The sequence below is a fragment of the Schistocerca serialis genome, chromosome 6 (genome assembly GCF_023864345.2).
Source record: "Schistocerca serialis cubense isolate TAMUIC-IGC-003099 chromosome 6, iqSchSeri2.2, whole genome shotgun sequence".
NCBI lineage: Eukaryota > Metazoa > Arthropoda > Insecta > Orthoptera > Acrididae > Schistocerca > Schistocerca serialis.
This window is the reverse complement of record NC_064643.1, coordinates 48,924,622-48,950,575: the sequence shown is the minus strand read 5'-3', so window position 1 is coordinate 48,950,575 and position 25,954 is coordinate 48,924,622. Positions and strand designations below refer to the sequence as shown.

Sequence of the window (25,954 nt, the reverse complement as noted above, 5' to 3'; positions counted from 1 at the left end):
CGAACAAAAGCGCTGGCAGGTCGATAGACACACAAACAAACACAAACATACACACAAAATTCAAGCTTTCGCAACAAACTGTTGCCTCATCAGGAAAGAGGGAAGGAGAGGGGAAGACGAAAGGAAGTGGGTTTTAAAGGAGAGGGTAAGGAGTCATTCCAATCCCGGGAGCGGAAAGACTTACCTTAGGGGGAAAAAAGGACAGGTATACGCTCGCACACACGCACATATCCATCCACACATACAGACACAAGCAGACATATTTAAAGACAAAGAGTTTGGGCAGAGATGTCAGTCGAGGCAGAAGTGTAGAGGCAAAGAAGTTGTTGAAAGACAGGTGAGGTATGAGTGGCGGCAACTTGAAATTAGCGGAGATTGAGGCCTGGCGAATGACGTGAAGAGAGGATATACTGAAGGGCAAGTTCCCATCTCCGGAGTTCGGATAGGTTGGTGTTGGTGGGAAGTATCCAGATAACCCGGACGGTGTAACACTGTGCCAAGATGTGCTGGCCGTGCACCAAGGCATGTTTAGCCACAGGGTGATCCTCATTACCAACAAACACTGTCTGCCTGTGTCCATTCATGCGAATGGACAGTTTGTTGCTGGTCATTCCCACATAGAATGCGTCACAGTGTAGGCAGGTCAGTTGGTAAATCACGTGGGTGCTTTCACACGTGGCTCTGCCTTTGATCGTGTACACCTTCCGGGTTACAGGACTGGAGTAGGTGACGGTGGGAGGGTGCATGGGACAGGTTTTGCATCGGGGGCGGTTACAAGGATAGGAGCCAGAGGGTAGGGAAGGTGGTTTGGGGATTTCATAGGGATGAACTAACAGGTTACGCAACTACCCTCCCGACCTGGTACAGAAGCAAATAACCAGAGCCACTTCCTCGTCCCCTCAAACCCAGAATCCCCCACAGAAGAACCACAAAAGTGCCCCACTTGTGACAGGATACTTTCCGGGACTGGACCAGACTCTGAATGTGGCTCTCCAGCAGGGATACGACTTCCTCAAATCCTGCCCTGAAATGAGATCCATCCTTCATGAAATCCTCCCCACTCCGCCAAGAGTGTCTTTCCGCCGTCCACCTAACCTTCGTAACCTGTTAGTTCATCCCTATGAAATCCCCAAACCACCTTCCCTACCCTCTGGCTCCTATCCTTGTAACCGCCCCCGATGCAAAACCTGTCCCATGCACCCTCCCACCGTCACCTACTCCAGTCCTGTAACCCGGAAGGTGTACACGATCAAAGGCAGAGCCACGTGTGAAAGCACCCACGTGATTTACCAACTGACCTGCCTACACTGTGACGCATTCTATGTGGGAATGACCAGCAACAAACTGTCCATTCGCATGAATGGACACAGGCAGACAGTGTTTGTTGGTAATGAGGATCACCCTGTGGCTAAACATGCCTTGGTGCACGGCCAGCACATCTTGGCACAGTGTTACACCGTCCGGGTTATCTGGATACTTCCCACCAACACCAACCTATCCGAACTCCGGAGATGGGAACTTGCCCTTCAGTACATCATCTCTTCACGTCATCCGCCAGGCCTCAATCTCTGCTAATTTCAAGTTGCCGCCACTCATACCTCACCTGTCTTTCAATAACTTCTTTGCCTCTACACTTCTGCCTCGACTGACATCTCTGCCCAAACTCTTTGTCTTTAAATATGTCTGCTTGTGTCTGTATGTGTGGATGGATATGTGCGTGTGTGCGAGCGTATACCTGTCCTTTTTTCCCCCTAAGGTAAGTCTTTCCGCTCCCGGGATTGGAATGACTCCTTACCCTCTCCTTTAAAACCCACTTCCTTTCGTCTTCCCCTCTCCTTCCCTCTTTCCTGATGAGGCAACAGTTTGTTGCGAAAGCTTGAATTTTGTGTGTATGTTTGTGTTTGTTTGTGTGTCTATCGACCTGCCAGCGCTTTTGTTCGGTAAGTCACCTCATCTTTGTTTCCTTCTATTCTAATTGACACACCGTCTTTTTTACCTGGACAAATTCAGCTAAATTCTTTATTCTGAAAAAAAAAATGTTACCACTCTTTCTTTTACGGGATCTGGAATCTTCTTGCCACACTTGTTCTTTGGCAGAGCTAATGCATCATTTTCTGCCTGTAACTTCCTAGCTGATTTTACCATACTCTCTGAAACACCAAATTCTTGCATTGTCTCTTTTATAGTCCAGCTTTGTGGTACTAATGTTAGTATTTGCAATTTTTCAGGCTGCCTTGACAGCTGCAACTTGTCTTTCAATTCTTTAATCAGCTGCTTATAATCTTCACAATCAGGACATGTCTTGCTTGTATTAGGTACTTGAAGATCTTTTGGGGTGAATCCTCCAGCAGCAGCAAAGTTATTCGCAATTGCCTCTTGAGCTTCGCTTATTTTTCATTTTGCGTAACCTTTCACATCCCTTTTTGATACTGTCTGAAATTTTAGAGGGGGACACTCCAAAAGCAGTTAGACTTGAATCAATTGATACTTCTGGATATGTTTCATCTTCTGACTGGTTTGAAGTTGACTGTGATTTTTTTGCTTTCTTTGCTAAAAATTGTTTTCTTTAAATTGGATAGATCTTCTGACCAGGTTTCACATTGCTCATAGTCATGGCTTGCAATTGTTTTGCTGTTTCCACACTGACAATCCATAAACCCTTTTTAATAGAATGTTTCTTTGCACCAAAAAGATTATGACAAGATCTCTGTAGAAAGTCATATTTGTCCACAAGTATTGCTTTGTGATGAAAGCATATTTGTGAATTTTCAGTAAGACATATCTCACTTCTTTGGTTTATTAATTCCTGTTGCTCTACTGAAAATTCTTTGATTGGAATGAAGCCTTGTTGATGTGTGTATGTTTTCAGATGACATTTAGAATTATCTGAAAGGCCAATGATACATGGTACTGAAACCTCGCTGATATCCATTACACTACAATTAAATTTATGCTTCCAATTGCCGTTTGTTTCAATATTAGATAAAGTAGAAGTGGTGTATCTTTTCAACTGAAAAATATTAAAGAATCATAGATAATGGGAACTTCCTTGAGAATACAAAATTAAACAACCTGATAAACATTTCTAAAGAGGTACTCCATACCTTGAAATAAATTTTACTTGCCAAAAAAAGATGTTCATCCAGTAATGACAACACATTTTACATCATTTAAAAAGGCACACACAACATCTGAACACTCTTAACTACACAACAGTGTGCTTCAGACTGATTGTTGAAGCATGTTACCAAACACCATTGTTGACATTAAGCATTATTGACACTGTCTCCAAAATAAAAACAACTTTTTCTGGTCAGACAAGGTGAGCACAGATAACTCCATTATTATTTGAGCAATCTGGATGCCACTTGCAGAGCTTTATTACATGCTGACAGGTTGCAGATAACTAAAGTATGAGCCTCAGAAAGTTGTCCTTTCAGTAGATACAAGGCAAAAAGTATGGTCAAAATTTGGTACGACAAGATTTATGACCCACTTTGATAGCACACTATGATGAATTTACAATAGTATGACCTTGTCGAGAAATGTAATGTACTGAAAATATAAATTTATTTCTTCTTAAATGCAAAGTCTCCAAAATAAAAAGAACTTTTTCTGATCAAACAAGGTGAGCTCTTTTCAATGGTACTGAGAAAAATCAAATTTGAGTGATCCTTTTCGAGATATGACCTTTTGAAAGTGAGCCAAAATTGACTGATTAAATTTTTTAGGACACTTTGAACTTCGATAACTCAGTTATTATTTGAGCAATCTGGGTGCCACTTACAGAGCTTTATGACATGCTGGCAGGCTGCAGCTAACTAAAGTATTAGCTTCAGAAAGTTACTCGTTCAGTAGATACACGGCAATAAAGTATAGCCAAAATTTGGTATGAGAAGATTTATGAGCCACTTTTATAGCACACTATGATGAATTTACCATAGTTTGACCTTTTGTACTACAACTAAGCTATTGTACCCAAAAAGTTGAACAGGGTCACAAAGTTTCAGCACGACAGTTCTCTTAGATCCTGAACAATGGTAAAACAAAGTTGATCATTTATTCATTTCAGTCGCAATGTCAAAAAGCGAGCCTTTACACATCTGTAATTTGGCAGTGCTTCATGTCTATATGTACGTACCGTAAAAATTTCATCGAAATTGGAGATGGTCGAGTGGGGACCCTTAGGCCGCTTGACATGGAATGACTCCTAAGGGTGGGCCAACAGCAAATTGAATACCACCACTACCAATGGAGAGCACCACAAACTTGTAAGTCATTTTCAGCCAGGTGCCCAGATACTTTTGATCACATAGTGTATAACCTATAAGTGTAAATGATAACCTGTATGCGCAAATGAATAAATCATGTAATATTTCAGGACAACCACTGAAGATGTCTTATAACTAATGCAAAGCGTGTCTACATGCACGAAATAAATAAATAAAAAAACTTAAAGTGCAGCATGAAAAAGAGTTTTTCTTTTGAACTGCTGTAATTTAGCTTGAAAGAAGTTCACAATCTGCAGGACTGTCATCATAGCTGATCATAGCCCTCTGTTTCTGAGTCTACGTGAAGGTTTAAAGCAGACTTCAAAGGTTCTGTTGTGAGCTAGGCTGCAACTTTCTGGGCTCACGTCATAGTGTCGAGAATTGGAGTGTGGCCCTAAACTGGTCAGGTGTGCACTACACATCAGAGGCTGCTGCTCAGGTAGACTGTACGTATGGGCAAGGGTGTGTGGGAAATTTTTCTTTTTAGCTCAGGCGTCTCTCCATCTGGTATGAACACTGACATCCATAGAAGACCCTGAAGTATTAGAGTAAGATTCAAAGAAATGTCCCCCACATACGAAACCATTAAAATTCTACTAATCAACTGACAAAGTATTTGCAACAAAAGGTCCCAGAGTTTGAAACAGTCTCAAAAGCAGTGTAGCTCACCTACTACTAGCTATTAAAAGCTAGGTAAAACCCAAAATTCACAGTGTTGAAAATTTTTTGAGTACTTTGAAGTCTACATTGAAACTATAAGCTAATGGGAGATGGAGGTGGTGTGTTTGTCACAGCAGACAAGAAATGCAAATCCATCACAACAGAAATTGAAGCTACATGTGCGACAGTTTGGGTGAAACTGTGTCGAGGGCAAGCATAAACTTCTAGTCAAAGACTTCCATCGATCGCCAGACTCTTCCCCAGATGTAACTGAAAACTTAACAAAAAGAAACTCAGTTCGCTAGTACAAATATCCTCCAATATCTTGTGTCACACGGTCAGCACGTGAAGCGTCCCAGATTGGCTTGGGCTGTATGGTGGTTTGTTATACATGATCTCATGTACCTAACATGTAAATAAGTCGCCACCTGAACACTCCTTCTATAGATGATGAACGTAGCTTAGTGAATATTCCGTCACCATTAAGAATTACTAATTAGGATCCAGCTAGGTTGTACCCTGAATCTATATGACTTCTTCCCTGAATTTTGTTCAGACTTCATCTCCTCACAGACTGCAGATAAACCTGCTGAAAATTAAGTTCTCATTCTCATCTGGTTCATCACATAAATAAGAAGTTAGGTACAATTCACCTTCTTATATTATCTTCAAAATTACAACTCAATGCATGATAAATGAGGACAGCTACCAACTCATTATACTGTCTCTGTACTACATACATAACAGGTCTGATAGTCAACTTGATAATTAAGAATCACAATGGATTTATTATCTTTGAAATTTTGCGTTCATAGATTTCATGGAGCTCTTTCTTCCGCACTCCCCACTCCATGGAACTCTTATCTCTGCCTCGGCAGGTAAGGTCATCTGACTGCTACCTACTTCTGTACAGCCACTGGATCGTTAGCTCTGATATCAGCACCTACAATTTAAAACACCTCCCAACAGTGGGGTGCTCACCACTTATCGACTACCCTGTCAGGAAAATCTTTTCTCTGACATTTATATTTAAGGATGTGATACCTCTCATTCAACACATACACTAGTACAACAGTTCAAGATGGAAGGGACCCCTCCATGGTATACAGTCATTGTAAAGAAACTGCAAGATAGCTGTAAAAGAAAGCACATGGCCAAAGATGGAGAGATGTTAAATGAAATACATGTCGCTTTGAAGAGGGTAATGCATGAAGCCTTTATCGGTTACCGTAGCAGAATAATACTGCAAGATGTCTTCCAAAATTCAAAGAAATTCTAGTTGCATGCAAAGGCTGTAAATGGTACATAAATTAGTGTCCAGAAAATCATGGATGACACAGGGAAAAAGACTGGGGCTAGTAAAGCAAAAGCAGAAATACTCAACTCAGTTTTCAAATGACTCTTCACCAAGGAAGATACAGACATACTGCAACAATTGGAAAGACAAGTGTTATATAGATATTAGCGGCAGTGGCATGGAGAAACATATGAAATCGCTACAATTAAACAAGTATTTGTGGCCCTACAGGATCTTTGTCAAATTCTATGCAGAATCTACAGCTGAACCAGTTCCCATTTTAACCAGAATATACCATCAATACCTTGAACAAAAAACTGTGCTCAGTAGTTGGAAGACAGCACAGATCACAACAGTATACCAGAAGGGTAGCAGATGTAATCTGCAAAATGACTATCCACCTCCCTTGACATCTATTTGTTGTAAAACCTTAGGATATATTCTGAGATCAAGTGTAATGAACACAACCAGAAGATTGATCTAACACATTTAAATGTGTTAGATCAATCTTCAATTTAAGCATGAATCTGTATAATTTATATCTTTGTGATTGAAGTGCCACAGTTTTCTGTAGCCTCCTTCTGTCTTTTATATATGCCTAACTGGTGAAATAAATGACTTTTGCTGCCATTCTGATCATAATTTACTCCTTTATTATTAAAAAGAACCAGTGTCCCATAAAAAGCGCTAACAGTAGGTAAGGATTTTAATTATCAGTTGTGTTTATTGGCTTCCTATTGGCTCATTCCTCCTTCAAAAGGAACGGTGAGTGCTGGGGATAAGACGTGGTTTCTATCTTCATTATTCATCTTTCTTTTGGACTTCATTGTGATGACAATTTGGAAGGTAGCTAGTAACAAAGTTAAATTCAGTTTTCGTTTGTGGAGTAAACTGAAAAGTTACATTAATACTTTTGGATCAGACATATTTTCTGCTGTACGTAAAATACTTTAGTGCAAAATATGTCACCAGTCAGTGAATTACAAAAAGAAATATTTTATTTCTCAATGTATCATTACAGCCAAACACAAAAATGCACTTTCCAGGGCTACTGGCATGATAATTACTTTGCTTCCAATGGCAATTGTAACATGGAGTTGAATATTGCAATTTGCATTTCACTTTTATTCATGTTAGGACCCACCCCCTCCTCCCCTCCTTGTGGAAACTACAGAATCCTACGTTAGGACAGTTTTTGGAATTTATACAGATGAATCAGTGCCGAGGGAGTCAAGTTTGAAAAAGTGTTACTTAAGTGAATGTCACAATAATCATCAAAGATAAAGCAAGAAATACAAAGATCTGGATTTCAATCAAAGATAAGGGATCCTACGGGTTCCATTATTGCCAATGTTGTTGTTAGATCCATCAGAAAGTGAATCAATAAAAACATTCTCACTTAAAACAGAGAGTTTATTTAGTAATTCATTACAGTGACTGTGGCCTGAAGAAATTCAATACAACAATATATTATTTTTCATATCATATGCTGCACCTTATATAAAAAAGACTGCCACAATTTTAAAAGTGGCACTTCATGGGACCTGCATAGCACATGGGTTTTGATAGCGTGAAAGCGATAAGAGATACAAAGCTCATTTTTGGATGTCGACAAATTAATTTCCAGTACTGAGCAGATCTTTTTGAAAGAATCATCAAATATTCTGAAATTTAAAGACATTGTGCCAGTTATAACTCCGCCCCCTCAATTTAGCATCACAAGATGGGGAACATGGATTTCAGAAGGAGACTACTACACTCGTTGTGGTGCTCTCTGAAGAACAAGGTGCTGTGACAAAGTAGGTACCTCATGACAGAGCCTCAACTAAGCACAGTTGCTACCAGACACGGCAATGAATGACAGACATCGGCGTAGTCACGGCCTCAAAAGATTCTGCACACCACTCTTGCCGAAGAAGAGCTTCGCTCGCCCACTCTGCAATTGTCACCAAAAATGACAGCATTGTCTCACTACAGAGACAGCAGCACGAGAATTGTATCGGACAGAACCGTGTAGCAAAGATTACAGTCAACTGTACATGGACAGAAGAGACTATTATCCTGAACTGTATCGAGAAATACATTAGTGTTCAGGGACACAAGCAGTACACATAGATGGATTGTTTCAAAACTGAATATTTCATCTTATTCAAGCTATAATAAATTGAACTATATTTTGATCTAATATTCTGTGTGTGTTGTAATATCCATTCAGCCTCCTCCAAAGTAACTAACCGCCACAGTGCTGACGGGTGTTTTCTGGGACGGCACTTCAAATATCCCAAGCATAACTAAGCTGGTTATTGGTCTGAATGATGAATAATATTCAGCTGCAGCAGGTAACAAACTTTCTGAATCGTTAGAAGTGAGAAATGGCTAACTCTCATTGTGGCAGAGTTCAGTTTCCTGCCACAAGTGAACCGTCAGCTTTGACAAACAAGGTAGCCTCTGACAAAGCCAGTGAAAATTACAGATGGTGTCGTGCAAAGATTGGAGAGTATGTGAGGGAAATGAGGTTCACTGGTTAGGGAAAAGCGTAAAATGGTGACTTCAAAAATCCTGACGTTGACAGAAAAGCTACAAGGTGAAAATTATATTGCAGTAGAAATGGACCCTACCACTGTTTCATGTTTTCAATTTGCTCCAGTTACCTCCGTATATGTCAGGAGGTTGTTTCCTCAGACGAAAAAATGATTATCTGACAGCACACTCAGCACAGCCCTCCACTCGCAACAATTGACAAAGAATAACTCGCGTCATCAGTGTGTCTGACACAGTGACATGGCAGGAATGTTTTGTATCTTGTCCTAATTAATTAGTTAGACGAGGTAATGCTGCAGCAGTCCCATCTTTCTATGAAAAATGTGTGTCTCAGCTAAAAGTAGCAACGCCCAAATCAAAAATGGTAAAATCGGACACGGTCCAGTTTTTTACTCGACTGCCAAAATCGTCACACTCCCAGCAGCGTGTCCGGCAGGTACTCACTGCAGTAAGGCACAGCAGGCTGCCCCTTCTCCACGGCGAGGCGCTTGTGGAGGGCAGTGTTGTAGTGGCGCCTGAGGTGCGGCACGCTGGTGAACCACCGTACGCACAAGGGGCAGTGGTACGTCTTGGGCAGTCGGTGCGGCCTGGCGTCCCAGTAGTCGGGGGGTGGCGGTGGAGCCGCGTAGCCTTCCGGAGGTGGGTCCGCAGGGCACGGGGCCGCGTAGCTGTTCGGAGGTGGGCCCACAGCGTACAGATCCGTGTGTCCGCTCGGAAGTCGGTCTTCCGGGGCCCGGACACTGAGGACGCGCGGCCCCCAGTAAGGTGGTGGCAACTTCCCCCTCTTCGTCAGCAAGTCTTCGAACTGCTGCTGGAAAAGGTGAAACCTGGGGTTTGCAGTCCTCCTACTGTACCCACAATATAACTTGGCACTTTTGGCTGAGGCTGCCAGGAGCCTAAATGTGTGTTCACCACCTAAAAACATGGGCTGTTGCTGGCAGTTTCATAGATGAGGTTGGCAAAAGAAAAAAAATCTGTACCGTAATGAGTTCATTCAACTTCCACAAATTCCTCTGCTCCTATTTCAAAAGTGCCAAGTTATATTATGTATATATTATTATTACTATCATCATCATCATCGTTATTAACAGTAAACACAACAAATGAGTTCACTATGTTGGATTTTTAATTGTATAACTAGTCCAACTGCACAATATATCAGTGGGTAATTTGTGGAAATCCTAGTAAAGTGGTTTTATGTAGTTGGGGATGGATAGTTTTTCGAGACCCTTGTTTTTCCAGTGCCCACTCAGAGCTTGTGGCACTGCTTGAAGTGTTCCATGAGCTGCTGGGACTACTTTCATCAGTTTACACCACAGTCACTGTAGCTCAGTTTTCGAGTCCTCGGGTCTTATAAGTTTTTCAATTCTTTTCTCACTGCTTTTGCTGTCACTGGAGGTTGAAATGTCCACGATCTGCAGTTATTTTTGCTCCAAAATTGTGACGTTTGGTGTATCACATGTTCTGACATCCGATCTGAGGTTGAAAGTACCACAGTAAGTTGTTATTTCTGTTTTTGAGAACTTTTTCAGCTTTTGGTCATTACTACAGGCAGAAGATGACTTTGGCATAATTTCCAGTGGATTATTTGTACTACAGCATTGTGTCTCTGCTCATAATTGTCCTGAGTGGTCTTTTTGCATCAGCTCACGATGTGGTGAATTGTTTCCTCAGCTCCTTTGCAGTCTGCACTTTTCTTGATTCTGGCTTTGATGGCTGTACTACTGATAACTTGGTTTTCTGCAGCAAAAATAAGTCCTTCAATTTTCCTCATTCATGGTTCTGCTGGTCAGCCAGGACCAGGTGCTTTCTTTATCTGTTTCACCTTCGATTTCCTCAAAAAATTGCACTCGTTCTATAGGTTGTCAGTCCAACATTAGAGTGCAGCTTTCTGGTATAGTGTCTTGGTTTCTTGTACTTTGAGATGCTTTCATTGTTGACTTCGATCAGTTATTATTATTGTTATTATTAGTATTTTTATAGGTGTGATCAAATCCTATTAGATCACACAAAGCATCATTATTTAATTTTCTGTATTTCTTGTGGACGTCTTATTTTTTTCCATGAATTTTTTCTTTCAACAGTCCATTTTGTTTCCATTTACCGTACTTCATAGTTTCATTCCCTAGCTGCACTTGCAACCTGTTAATTTTTTGGCTGTATGATTTTCTCTCTGCCTTTCAAGGAATTTATATAGGCTGTTTCTACATCCTTTTTGAATTTCAGGGTGTAGTTGTTCATCATTCTGTGCATGCTGAAATTTTGTGGGTAAGTACAAGGGCTGTTCAATAAAGAATTATCATAATTTTTTTATGGTCATAATTTCTCACGCTAAAATTTAATCTTATGATATTCTGTTAGCTTAATGTGCAACAAACACGCCGAAGTAGTTTCATTGTAGGGACTCCCGATTCCTGCCTGTGAGAGGCAGGCAGGGTCGGACATGTTGGTCGGACATGTTAAGTATCGCCTACCGCTGCAATGGAGGTAACACGCGAGGAACAATATGCGGCTTTGAAATTCTGATTTCGTCTCAACAAATCTTCAGCTGAGGCCTATACAATGTCAGAGGAGGCCTATGGAGAGTCTGTTCTTCCCTACAGCACAGCTCGAAGATGGTTTAAAATGTTTAAAGAGGGGAGACAATCAATTTCAAAGAAAGGTGGGCCTGGCGCTCCAATTACTGCTCTTATGGAAGGAAACAACACCGCTGCTGTCACTGTGAGATAGGATCGACGAATTACCTGAAGACCACTTTCTGAAATACTAAACATTTCATTGGGTGCCTACCACACGTTGGTGACAGAAAAATTACAGATGACGGCATGTTTGTACGCGATGGGTTCCAAGACTGTTAATTCCTGAACAAAAGTTAATTCGCTTGCAGGTCTGCATAAAGTTGATGTTAGAGGAAGATCTGGAGTTTCTTTCAAATGTAACCACTGTTGATGAAACTTGGCTACATCATTTTGATCCCGAGAGCAAACAGCAAAGCTCAGTGTGGAAATCTTCATTACCAACCCCCCAAAAAAGCAAAAGTGGTTGCTTCTGCTGGGAAAGTTATGGTCATCTCAATCTTTGATATTCATGGAATGGTTTATCAGCATGTTGTACAACAACAGGTCATACTTATATCTCATTTAAAGTTAATCAGCCGGTACTTTCGCGAAGCAGTCCCTCAAATACTCTTCAATGGTACCCAACTACCATACCAAAAAAAACAGTAAAAGACCTTGGAATAATCTTGGATGAACACCTAAACTGGGAAAAACAAACAGTCACAGCTTGCCGGAAATCGCTCTCCTCCCTGCATGCAATTCAAAAATTTAGAAAAATATTTCCAACCCATGTTAAACAAAAATTAGTCCAAACACTAGTCTTGCCTAATCTTTACTACTGTGATGTAGTTCAACACGGCACAAATAGTGAAAATTCGAGATGCCTCGAGCTAGTGATGAATGCTTGCGTTAGATACGTATGCAATATACGGTTGTATGATCATATCAGTCCTTCATACTCCCAGCTAGGTTGGATGCGCCCACATAAGGAACGCGATCTCCACATGATGTGCTTACTTCATCGATTTCTTAGCCACTGGTGCCCCCTACTTCTCACATTAAACACCTATCATCATTCCACAACCGCAATACCTGATCGGATACGTCTAGCATCTTGGCTGTACCTTTACATAGCACAAAATCTTTCTCCGTGTCATTCTCCATCTCAGCCATACGACTATGGAAAGCGCTCCCCTGTGATCTGCGTCTTATCCAGAACCACTCAACATTCAAGAGGGAACTCGAGACTTACATATTAGGGACGGTATAGCCACCATTGTTGTGCCCCTCTCATCCCTTTCTTTCCCCTCTCCATCATAGCTTCGAATTTTACCATTCTATTTCTCTTCCTCTAACCTTTCTACCTCGTCTATATCTCTTTCACCCCATTCTATCGTCTTATGTCTCTGCTTGATGAGAATAACTCACAAGCTGCAAGAATATAACGAGAAAATTCCCAACAAGCAATAGGACTGACATTCATAAAAGAAAAATATGTTTACTTTCATATACATAGTCATTACTATCATTATTATTATTATTCTTGATTGTTATAATTATTTTTTGATTGTTATAATTATCATTGTACTACTTTTATAATCTCTATTTTTTTCTTTAACATTAATACTGTATAACATGTTATATGTCCTTAATGTTCTGTAGAAACTGAAATTTGTTGAATCTGAGTATGCCTGATTAGGTGTAAGAGAGGACCTGAAGACCCTAATCCTGCCCGATAAAATAAATGCATAAATAAATAAACAGTAACTGGACAATACTACAGGGATGTCCTGAAACTGGGTGTATACGGGGACAAGGGAAAAAAATTCCTGGATATCCCGTTTAAAAAATATGCTTTTTCCAGGGCGAAAATAGACTTTTTACGTGCTAAGTAACAGTAGGTGTTCCGTAGATTTTTTCCCTCCGAACTGTAAAACTTATCAATCTCTTGAATGGTTAATGTTTTATACACTGGCGTAGAACTTCCCGGAAAAAAAAGGAGAGAGAGAAGACGGGGGAGAGAAGTTTTGGAAAGACTTTTAATGATAAAAAAGGAGAGAAGTTTCGGAAAGACCTTTGATGTGCAGCAACATATATGCTGTACATTTTCATATTACGAAAGTACAAGTTTGAATTGCATCAAACACAGCGCGTTAGTTTCCGGAGCGTTGAAATCGAGATTGCGATGTCCTTTTGTAAGCCAGTCGTATCTCATGCCACGTGATCTCGCCAGCCGATAACAGCAGATATTCACAGCGTAGGACACGTGTTATAGTTAGCCAATAGCAAGATCACTGTTCCGTAGTGCGAACACACAAAGAGGAAAAGTTAACGGTTTACATTAATATATATAGTACAGCTACAAGAAAAGCTAAGCTTTCACATATAATATTGGTCTCTCAGATTAACAAGCTACAAAAGAAGCCAAGCTTTCACATGTAATATTGTTTTTTTTCATGCGTTATACTTTAAGATATGTCAAACAAATGTGCCAGTAAATTTAAAATTATTACATAAATGTCTGGTCTACTGGGCTCGAAATTCTTGTAAGTGGCTGGTCCTCACAGTGTTCAGTTTTAAACGCTCTGTGATTTAGAAATTCATCGCACTTTCTCACACGTAACATAATTCATCTTGCGTAAAAAGAAATTTACTTTGAAAGTAACGTTTTTCGAACCACCGTTCGCAATACTATCTGGAGACTGTCAGAAATAGGTTCGATTTAGCTGTTGCCAGAGAGCGCTAGAAAAATGGCATTATTGCACGTGCGCAGCTGCAGTGGTGTAGGAAGCCTGCATGTTCGTATGTATAAAGCACTAAGAGAGCTTACATTACACCATACAAGAAACAGGGCATCAGAGGCTACTCAAAGAGCATTGTTATTTCGTACACCATACTAAAATGAATAATTCGGCTTGAATTCTCATTGTAGGCCTCCAATCCTTGAAGAGGTTTGTCAGTACCTCTCACAATAGCAATTGTTAACCATGAATTACCACTAACTACTTCTGTTGTAGTACAAGAAAATTGAATCTTGCAACCAACAAAAGTAATAGGTTCTTGCAGTAGCTCCTGTTGACCAGTCTCATTTGGTGTAATTGAAAACGTGTCCACTGTCTTGTAAACTGGAAGTCTGCTCCTCCTCATGTATCTTCTGCGTCGGTACGGCATGGCTGTCTGCTCGCTGCGGCTGCCTCGAGTCGAATGAGCCTGCAGCTGCCTCAGTACCGGATGACGCCACTGAAAAGACGTCACCGCGCCAGTTATCAGCGCCGTTGCGCAACAGGATGTGAATTTTCCAGCAACATGCTCCTAGTAATACTAGGGAGCGTGTTGCCCAGCCCATTTGAATCGCGCGCCACAGCCTCGTTCTGCGGCTAAGTCCCACTCAAGGTCACATGCCTTACACAGCGGCATACGGTGAACGCGCACTCACTTGATAGCTCCCGGCCACAGAAGTCCGTTTTGTTTTCATTTCACGTGGGATCTGGAAACGAAGAGGAAACAGTGAAATCACTTAACGCAAATACGGGTCATGTGGAGACTAACCTCCTCCCCACTACAACTCAGACAACTCTGCGCATGCGCGAATCTGGCAGCTACAGCGCGCGAGAAAACTTTTTCTCGTTTGCATCTGGCTGCTTGCTGCTACTGCCGATACAGCTAACAGCCACACTTCAAGTAGCGGGAAGCGGAAGCAGGTACTGTCATACACAAGTCAACTGCGGATGCGCGTGAGCCCGCTGGCAACTGGTCAAACGAACCTAATGCGACCAGAGTCTCAGTTAAGGAACCTAGGTCGTGTATTCCTCCGCCGCTGCTATTTCTGCGACTCTTGCGATTTCTGCGACTTACCACCTTATGAAAGTTACATCTGTCCACACAGAAAATTGCATCTCAACAAACCTGTCATTGGCAATTATGTTTTACGTGTTCACAGGTACCAGAACTACATTTCAGTCACTCAGTAAAGTGATAACTCAAAATATCATTGTCAACAGATCTGGAGAAATTGCCACTGCGTCTTTAGACCGGTTTCGTCAGACGAGAGGTTGGTTTCTAAGCGTTTCGATGGACTTAATTACTTCAGTAAGATCGTTCTTGCAAATGTGAAACATACCCCATTGAGTAGCTTTCATTACAGCAAATATTAGCAATCTACTCTGTCAATTATATTGCTTGTAATTAGTGACAGCAAAAATTGTTTAATAATCCTTGTGATTTTGCAGACACAGTTCTGATTCTGATTACTGTTTGCTGTACGTATCTATCCACATCAAGGCTGTTGGGAGAGACTCATGAAGATTCAAGACAGTTCTTAGAGGATTTGCAGTTTAAAAGTGACATAATTGTGAAATAAGTGTGCAGATGAGTGATTAAACAGTGTTTTATTGAAGTAGTTGTGCGATTTTAAAGGAATAATAAATGTTAAATACAGTGAGTGAATAATGAAAATGTCATTTTCCACATGTTAAGCCGTCCTATACCCGTAATATTCTGCCACTTATTTATTGGTAAACACTTGTTGGAGAGTGACATGCTGCCCCCCCCCCCCTTTCTACACAATATTGGTGTGACACTGACTTGTAACATATCGCGAAGTCTAGAATATGCATTTTGAGGCTGTTGATATGAAAGTGGGAAGTACAGATCTTCCAGTTAAATCAGGAATAGCTTACGTGCAGTACTTGAAAGTAACACAGGAAAAGCTTACTTATGTAGGTGGTAGTAGTGTCGGCAAAAAGTTCTTGTGTGTGAAGTTGCCATGTAGAACACCAGGTGTAAAACTTTTCTCCCGAGTCTTGAACTGTGTCGGAACAAAAGTGAGGCATTCATATGACTCAATACTACTGTTTTCATTTCACTACACTTATACAGATGTCTGAGTTCTGCTGTGTAAACATTGCAAAGTCCTGTAGGCATGTGGAGTATTAACCAAAACTGTCATATTGGAAGCCGAATCAAACACATTTGTTACGTTACGTGATATTTTCAGGAGAAAAAGGCAATGTTGCCTTTTATTAATATAACACATTCAAAGCCACAGCTGTGTTTGACCAACCGTAACTGACGCTGAATGTTCATGTCGTCATATAACATGAAGTACTTATTTCAATAGTGGTACAAGTCCATTACCTCCACTTTTCTGTCTATAATGCTTCTGAAATTAATTATCCAAACAAACATAAATAAAGATTCATCTCTAGCAAGAAGCCATATGCTTGAATATTTCTGGTATCTCAACTGCAGATTTTCCAGCGCTCATTTAACTTTACGACTCTGTATCTCAAAATAAACAAAAATGGACTTGTACCACTATTGAAATAAGCCCTTCAGATGCACACACACAGCACATCGATCTCGTGAGGCACAAGGCTCTCATAACAAAGTACGTACGTCGGTCAACAGATGGCACATGTTAACTGCGCTTTTTAGTTGGTACTTGCGACTCTTAGTTGCGACTTGTCACAGAAATCGCCTTTGGCCAAGAGATGGCACTGTTAACTGCGCTTTTAAGTTGCTACTTGCGACTTCTAGTCTTCTTCTTGTCACTGAAATCGCAGAAAGCAGTACGGAATTCGGCCAACAGATGGCTCACAGCGTTGAATGTGAAATGCTACGTGCGACTGCTAACTGTGACTGAAATCGCAGTTAGAAATTGTAAAGTTGTTGTTGTGATATCTGTGACTTCTCAATCACTGTGATTTCTAACAGATACGCGATTTCCTGCCCTCACTACTGCACACAGTGTCCCTTTGTTCCTTCGGTTACCCCATTTCAGCAGCTGACAACGTTTCAACTGGAACACACTGGGGTTTTACCGTTCGTGTGTAGTTTGAAAACAGTAGATCTGTGATGAAGACAGTTTGACATTCTGCATAACATTGCCATTTTTAATGCCAACACAGCTCGGTACTGGGTTTGGCAGGTGGAGGAAACAGGTAGTATAATAAGAAGAGATACACATGGCTGACACAGATCTGTCAGAAAACCAGAAAATGTGAATTTGATGAAAGCCCCAGTTGAGCAATCGCCAGGATGTCCTGCTCTAAGGCATTCTGTTGCATTGGGAATTTCAGGTAACTGCAGTTCGAGAGAATTCTGCATTACAATTTCAATTCCGACCCCTTCAAAATAATGACGGTTGAAGAATTGGGCCCAGCAGACTGTGCCAACCACAGCAATCTGAGAGACCAATAATCTCAACAGATCCCTTCGGGGCAGCTTTCTTCCATAGCGACAACGCACATTTTCACGTCGGTGGGATTACGAACAAATAAAATTTTTTATACAGAGCTGAAAATGACCTCCGAATTATTCACGAAAAGCTGCAATGGTCCCCTAGGCTAACAGTGCCGTGTGCCGTATAACAATTCGGTGTGATAAGCCCTTGCTTCTTTGAGGAGGAATGTGTGACAATGACAGTAAGTTCTGGACATTATGCTACAATTTTGCAAAACTTTCAGCAGCCCAGAATGGAAGAGATTGTTGAAGAAGAGGGATTTGGGGACTTGTGGTTCCAACAGGATGGAGCTACAGCTCAGATGCGAAAAATTCGTTTAATGTTTTGAGAAAAATGTTAGCGGGTCTCTTTGAGGAGTGATGTGGTGTTGCCTGTGTGGTCACCACATTTGAGCATTTGTGACTTCTTTTCTTGGGGATGTCTAAAGGAAAAGGTGATTAAATGTCACCCTCACATTCAACCAGAGATAAAGGAGTAGATTACTGAAGAAGTTGATGCCACGCTTTTGTGATATGTTTAAGAGAGCTTTAAAAAAATCTTTAGAGATCATCTCCGAAAGTATATTGGTGCTAACGGCCATCATATTTTATTTTCTTCCGTGCCGCATTACTGATTACGTTTCCTATGGCACTGGACTGAGATGTGGATTGAGAGGCACAATATTTTATCTAGTTGAAGTACAGTGGCATCAGGATTGTTAGCTGCTACCGTTAGCTCGGTGTCTATTTGTCAGTCATAGAGGATGGCATTACATTACAACTGCTTCATGTTCACGTTCAGGTACTTCGTGGAGAGATTTGCGTATATGCCACTGATGGTATGAGCACACCTCTCGCTAATGACCTCGTAGTTGAGCGCCCTTTAACCCCCCAGCACACCTCTGGAGGTAGGCAGCCTCACTATAACATTACAGGTCGGGCCTGATCTATGAAGTCTTGAATATCTTATTTGTATCTGCCAGTTGGTATGGACAAATTGAGATTTCGGGCATTTCTTTATATAGTTTTGCGTGAGTAAGTCCCGACGCTCTGCAAAGCCGTCATTTAGTTACGCGCGATCTGCTATCTGTTATGTTTTATTTTCCGATAATAAATCATATTTTTCTGATTACCGTTGAAATATAATGACGATAAATGTTTGAGGTAATTTGGAATAATATTTTAGTAACTATATAGATGAAGTGACGTCATTCATTTACTCATAGGAAAAAAAGAATGTTAATTGTGCGTTTATGAACGGTCACTTCGGGATCAGTGATTACGATTCGAGAAATAACTGATTTGATGAAGTTCAATTGCACACAATCGCGTGGGGCGAATTATGATCTTGGAATTGATTGTAGATGTATGCAGGTCGATTTCGTGACAGGCTAGTAAGCGTCGCGAGTGTGTCGCGGTATCCAGATTGTTTTTCGCGCTGCCGATGGTTTGCTTTAAACTCGCGAAAATACAATTTACGCGAATTCTTAATTATCGCGAAAGGGTACAATATTTGATGGTTATCCCACTTTTGATGGCCATCGTGGAGGACGTAAGTTTGGATAGAACGATCAATTTCAAAATTCAATATAAATCCTGTTGATCGAAGTAGCCTAGCAACCCAAAAGCACATACGTGGTTATCAGCAGAAACAGTGTACTATTTTTCATGTACAGATTTACACTCTACATCGAAGTGTGAATGATTTGTGGGTGCGAAATAAACATTTGATTGAATAAAAAGAAATATACCAAGAAGTTTATTCGTATATTTTGTTATTTCACGATCAGTGATATTTTCTTATAGTGGTGTATAGCCTTACGTATTATTAATATTGTGACAGACTGGTCGTAAGTGCTCTCGTTACGAGTAGAGTTTTGGCCCTGATTAAGAGTAGCTGGTTCTTAGAGTCTCAAAGATTAAGTGAAGAATAAAATCACAGTTAAATAACGCTGCATCGAAACCCACTATCTTTATACTATATTACGCTAGGTGTTCTGGAATCAGGTGATACCGTGGCCGTATAGTTGTTTGTTGTCAACAACAAATAGGTAAACACAAACATAAACATTTCTCATGCTCTGATATCGACGAGGGAAAGAAGAGACGACAGCGACGACATACACGTACACATATACATATATAAACGGTATACGTGGCGCCTTACAATACAACTCTGCGACGTCACGGTATATGTGGCGCCTCAACGAGCGGCTCGATCACGGAGGATTTGCTGCATCGAGTCGAGTGCCATCCGGATTCACGAACCCTGGAGCTGGAGAGCACTGTAGCAGCCAGCGAATCAGCCCAACGAAGGAGGTACACTTCAATAATAGCTTAAAGTAAGCGTTACTACCAGGTATAAATAAAATAACATTATAATTGAAAAAGGAATTTTGATACCACTGATTTTGGTATACCGTATATTGAAAAGTGTATACTTTAGTACTGAATGATCATGTCGAAACTTATCACAAGAGTGCATGATAATGTGCAGTCGATTATGGAAACAATTAGAGAGAGGGAGTCCAGTCGTCTGCAAGCAGTTGCTCACGTCGGCATCAATGATGCCTGTCGCTTGGGTTCTGAGGCGATCCTCTCAGAGGTTCGTACAGGCGGCTGGCGGATTTGGTGAAGACCGCTGGCCTCGCACGCGGGGTGCAAGCAGAGCTCTCTATTTGCAGCATCGTTCCCAGAGTGGATCGGAGTCCTTTGGCTTGGAGCCGAGTGGAGGGTCTCAACCAGAGGCTTCGTCGACTCTGTGACGGTCTTGGCTGCTGATTTCTAGACTTGCGCTATTGGGTGGGGAATTGTAGGACGCCCCTAGATAAGTCAGGGGTGCACTACACAAAGGAAGCGGCTACTCGGGTAGCAGAGTACTAGTGGCGTGCACAAGGGTTTTTTTTAGGCTAGGCAGTAGTGCGAGGTGTCCTGATGAACACTCACCAGTCAACGTGCAGGCAGGGAAATCAGGACGCGCTCAGTGTAAAGACACTTCTGCTATCAAGGTATTAGCAGTAAATTTTCAGAGTGTTCGGAATAAAGTTCCTGAATTTACTGCCCTCCAGGAAGCGTGTGGCGCGCAAATTATTCTCAGGACTGAGACCTGGCTGAACCCTAAGATAGGAAGGTCTGAAATATTTAGTGAGGGTTGGAACGTGTATCGGAAAGACAGATTAGACACCGTAGGAGGTGGTGTCTTCAATGCAGTTGACAAAAACATTGTGTCTACTGAGGTCGAAGTAGAGTGTGATTGTGAAGTTATCTAGACACGTTTAACAGGGCTAAGGGAAATAAAGTTAATCGTGGGGCGTTATTACCGGCCACCAGGTTCCACCGCGACAGTTCTAGAATCATTCAAAGGGAGTCTACATTCTGTATCGCAGAAGTACCCGGATCACGGTATATTAGGCGACTTCAACCTACCTAGTATAGACTGGGATGTCTATGGATTCATTGCAAGTGGTACAGACACGCCGTTGTGTGAATTACTTTGGAACACATTATCCGAAAACTGTCTTGAGCAGCTAAATCGACAGCCAATGCGTAATGGAAATATTTTAGATCTGGTAGCCACGAACTGACCAGACCTCATCGACGGTGTCAGTGTTGAGGCAGGGATTAGTGATCATGATGTTGTCATTACGACTATGGTTACGAAGGTTAAAAAGTCGGTCAAGAAGGCTAGGAGAGTATTCTTACTAGAAAGAGCAGATAAGCAGTTGTTAGCATCCCACTTAGTAAATGAATCGACTTCATTTACTTTCGGTACGATGGACGTGGAAGAATTATGGACAAATTTTAAACACATTGTAAATCACGCATTGCACAAGTATGTGCCGAAAAAGTGGGTTACGGACGGAAAAGACCCACCGTGGTTTAACAGCGCAATTCGGAGAATGCTCAGGAATCAAAGGCAGTTGCACTCGCGGTACAAGAAAGATCGGGAGAATGAGGACAGGCAAAAGTTAGTAAGAGATTCGTGCTGCTGTAAAAAGGGCGATGCGCGAAGCATTCAACCACTACCACCGTCATACTTTAGCAAAAGATCTTACTGGTCTTACGTAAAATCGGTAAGCGGGTCGAAGGCTTCCATCCAGTCACTCACTGATCAGTCTGGCCTGGTAATGGAAGACAGCAAAACGAAAGCTGAAATTTTAAATTTAGCATTTGAGAAATCTTTCACGCAGGAGGATCGTACAAACATACCGTCGTTTGAGTCTCGAATGGAGGTCATAGTGATAGATATCCCTGGAGTTGTGAAGTAGCTGAGCCGGCCGAAGTGGCCGTGCGGTTAAAGGCGCTGCAGTCTGGAACCGCAAGACCGCTACGGTCGCAGGTTCGAATCCTGCCTCGGGCATGGATGTTTGTGATGTCCTTAGGTTAGTTAGGTTTAACTAGTTCTAAGTTCTAGGGGACTAATGACCTCAGCAGTTGAGTCCCATAGTGCTCAGAGCCATTTGAACCATTTGAAGTAGCTGAATAGGTTGAAAATAAACAAATCGCCAGGTCCTGATGGGATTCCAGTTCGGTTTTACAGAGAGTACTCTACCGCATTGGCTCCTTACTTAGCTTGCATTTATCGCGAACCTCTTGCCCAACGTAAAGTCCCGAGCGACTGGAAAAATGCGCTGGTGACGCCTCTATATAAGAAGGGTAGAAGGACGGACCCTCAAAATTACAGACCAATATCCTTAACATCGGTTTGTTGCAGGACTCTCGAACATATTCTCAGTTCGAATATAATGAATTTCCCTGAGACAGTGACGTTGCTGTCCATGCATCAGTACGGCTTTAGAAAGCATGGCTCCTGCGAAACGCAACTCGCCCTTTTTTCACATGATATCTTGCGAACCATGGATGAAGGGTATCAGACGGATGCCAGATTCCTTGACTTCCGGAAAGCGTTTGACTCGGTGCCCCACTGCAGACTCCTAACTAAGGTACGAGCATATGGGATTGGTTCCCAAGTATGTGAGTGGCTCGAAGACTTCTTAAGTAATAGAACCCAGTACGTTGTCCTCGATGGTGAGTGTTCATCGGAGGTGAGGGTATCATCTGGAGTGCCTCAGGGAAGTGTGGTAGGTCCGCTGTTGTCTTCTATCTACATAAATGATCTTTTGGATTGGGTGGATAGCAACGTGCGGCTGTTTGCTGATGATACTGTGGTGTACGGGAAGGTGTCGTCGTTGAGTGACTGTAGGGGGATACAAGGCGACTTGGACAGCATTTGTGACTGGTGTAAAGAATGGCAGCTAACTCTAAATATAGATAAATGTAAATTAATGCAGATGAATACGAAAAAGAATCCTGTAATGTTTGAATACTCCATTAGTAGCATAGCGCTTGACACAGTCATGTCGATTAAATATTTGGGCGTAACATTACAGAGCGATATGAAGTGGGATAAGCTTGTAATGGCAGTTGTGGGGAAGGCGGATAGTCGTCTTCGGTTCATTGGTAGAATTTTGGGAAGATGTGGTTCATCTGTAAAGGAGACCGCTTATAAAACACTAATACGACCAATTCTTGAGTACTGCTCGAGCGTTTGGGATCCCTATCAGGTCGGATTGAGGGAGGACATAGAAGCAATTCAGAGGCGGGCTGCTAGATTTGTTACTGGTAGGTTTGATCATCACGCGAGTGCTACGGAAATGCTTCAGGAACTCGGGTGGGAGTCTCTAGAGGAAAGGAGGCGTTCTTTTCGCGAATCGCTACTGAGGAAATTTAGAGAACCAGCATTTGAGGCTGACTGCAGTACAATTTTACTGCCGCCAACTTACGTTTCGCAGAAAGACCACAAAGATAAGAGAGATTAGGGCTCGTACAGACGCATATAGGCAGTCATTTTTCCCTCGTTCTGTTTGGGAGTGGAACAGGGAGAGAAGTGCTAGTTGTGGTACGAGGTACCCTCCGCCACGCACCGTATGGTGGATTGTGGAGTATGTCTGTAGATGTAGGAAAGTGATGATGATATGGGTGATGTTTCCAATGAGTCTAGTATGGAACAGTAAACATGTACAGATGATCATACTGTTATTGATTTAAAGCTATCAGTAGAATGGCCTGTAGGATAAGCAATGTGGAGAAACGTAAAGATATCGAGGTTTCGGAAGTAGAGCGCCCAGCTGATCCAAAAATTGGAAATATTAATCAAAAAATGTTCGATATGTCAGTATCAATAAATACTCAAATGGGTTTGATAAATGGAAGACTTAGTTCGCTAGAAGAGGATAACAAACAATTAAAGGTCAATAAAAAATTAAACGAAAAATTTGCGGCCAAATTTGGTTCGTTGGAAGGTAAAATGGATTCGTTAGTAAGTAAACTTAATACCTCTGACCAGAAATTGGAAAATACTAAGAAAGAATTAAAAGCCAACTGAGAGACCCAGTTAAATGCGAAATTTAGAGAACTGGACTTAAAAGTTTTCTGACACCTTAGGAAATCAACAGAATAAATTACTGAAAAAAATCACTGATGTAGAAAACAAATATGAAATAGTTTTGAAGAGCTGTGATAGGATGGTAAAGTGTGAAAGTAGTTATTTCAACGCTAACGCACAGGTAGAAGACCTTTCTAAACAAAGAGCAGAGTTTGAGTCGGATGCTCGTAAGGGGATCGACAAACATTTAGTAGATCGAACTAAAAGGGCTTGACGAAGATCTATCTGAACGGGCAGAAGAAAAGAAAAACCAAATTGCAGATAAGGTCAAGACTCCTATTGAACCCCATCAAAAAGAAGCTACCAATGAACAAAATGGCTCTGAGCACTATGGGACTCAACTACTGAGGTCATAAGTCCCCTAGAACTTAGAACTACTTAAACCTAACTAACCTAAGAACATCACACACATCCATGCCCGAGGCAGGATTCGAACCTGCGACCGTAGCAGTCGCGCGGCTCCGGACTGAGCGCCTAGAACCGCTAGACCACCGCGGCCGGCTACCTACCAATGAACACTAAAGTAGTAATGATGAATTATGTAAGCTATTCACTAGCGAATTTCAGCTAATTAAAGACAAAATAGTTGATGAGTTCCCTAAACGCCAAAAGGAAACCAATCATAAACTATGGGAGTTAGAACGAAAATCGTCACAGAATTTGTTAACTGAGGACGAACGTTCAGAGAGCAAGTCGAAAAACAACAGAGTTTGTGGTGATCCGAAATGTAAATGTTATGGAAATCTACAGTGGGATGCCGATGATTCATTTCGGAAAGAATATGATTCTTTTGGTCAGTGAGGATATGTGTCTTCCTTAAAGGTGGAGAATAGTATTTTCAAAAATAGGCTATTTCCAAAATTTTCCACTGAAAAGAATAATCTCCACCTGAAAATTTTTATCAATAATTTCAAAAGAATATTTCCGCACAGTTGATCGGAGCACGACAGACTTCAATTTATAGTATCCCTTCAATTTATAGTATCCAAAATTACAGGAGAAGCAGCATTGTGGGCTGCAGAAGCAAGCGAAATCCTACTACTACTATTATTATTATTATTATTATTATTATTATTACTATGATAATAATAATAATAATAATAATAATAATATCCCGTGGAGGTCCAGGAAAAGAATAGGCCTTCGGTACGTTCTTCCAGTCGTAAAAGGCGACGGAAAGAACAAACCACTAATAGGGCTAACCTCCCGTTTAGTGTGATTAGTTGGTTCAGGACAGAACTAATGAAGCCTCGGACAAGCGCTGTCATGGTCGGGGACGACGCTTGAACCCTATGCCCGTCCACAATGGTAACGACACTGCTAGCCACATGGAAAATGATTTAAATCCAAATAGAGGTGTTTTGCTGATCAGATCAGTGTAATAATAAAAAATAACAGGATACCCCAGTCAGAATTAGAAACATAAAACAACAAGGACAACAAATACTGGAACAAAATAATGTGCAATCAGAAGAAGAAGAAGAAGAAGAAGAAGAAAATACAGTAATGGACTCAAACATCCCAGAGTAAACAAACAAAGAACATGACGCATCAATTAAACAATCAGGGGAAAACGAAATCTTAAGACAGCCACCAGAACAAGCATAAATAGAACATGAAGTGACACACATGTTAGATATAGCAGAAAAATTTCAGTTGACATATATTGAATACAAAAACACAAATACAGACATTAGACCATTCTTTTATAGACCACCAAATAACCCACAAGTCGAAACAACAATAACAACTATCAACACAATCATACACAATAAAATAAATGAAAATACAACTATGGAAGAGTTACAACTACTGGTTTATATAGGAGCACTCACTACACTAAATATACACACTAGGCAGAGATCAAAACAAACCAACACACTGAAGAAACCCACAAAACCAGCATGGCAACACAGGATACAGAGCAGAATAGAAAAACTGAGAAAAGACATCGGACAGC

General features: G+C 41.3%; 1 protein-coding gene across 1 annotated transcript in view; it reads right to left on the bottom strand.

The window, feature by feature from the left end:
• Positions 1–25,954, bottom strand: part of LOC126484232 (uncharacterized) — a 421,255-nt gene that overhangs the window by 51,931 nt on the left and 343,370 nt on the right. Inside the window, exon 11 of the mRNA XM_050107648.1 lies at positions 9,214–9,577. Within this exon, the coding sequence (XP_049963605.1) occupies positions 9,214–9,577 (364 nt within the window). The remainder of the gene's footprint in view (positions 1–9,213; positions 9,578–25,954) is intronic.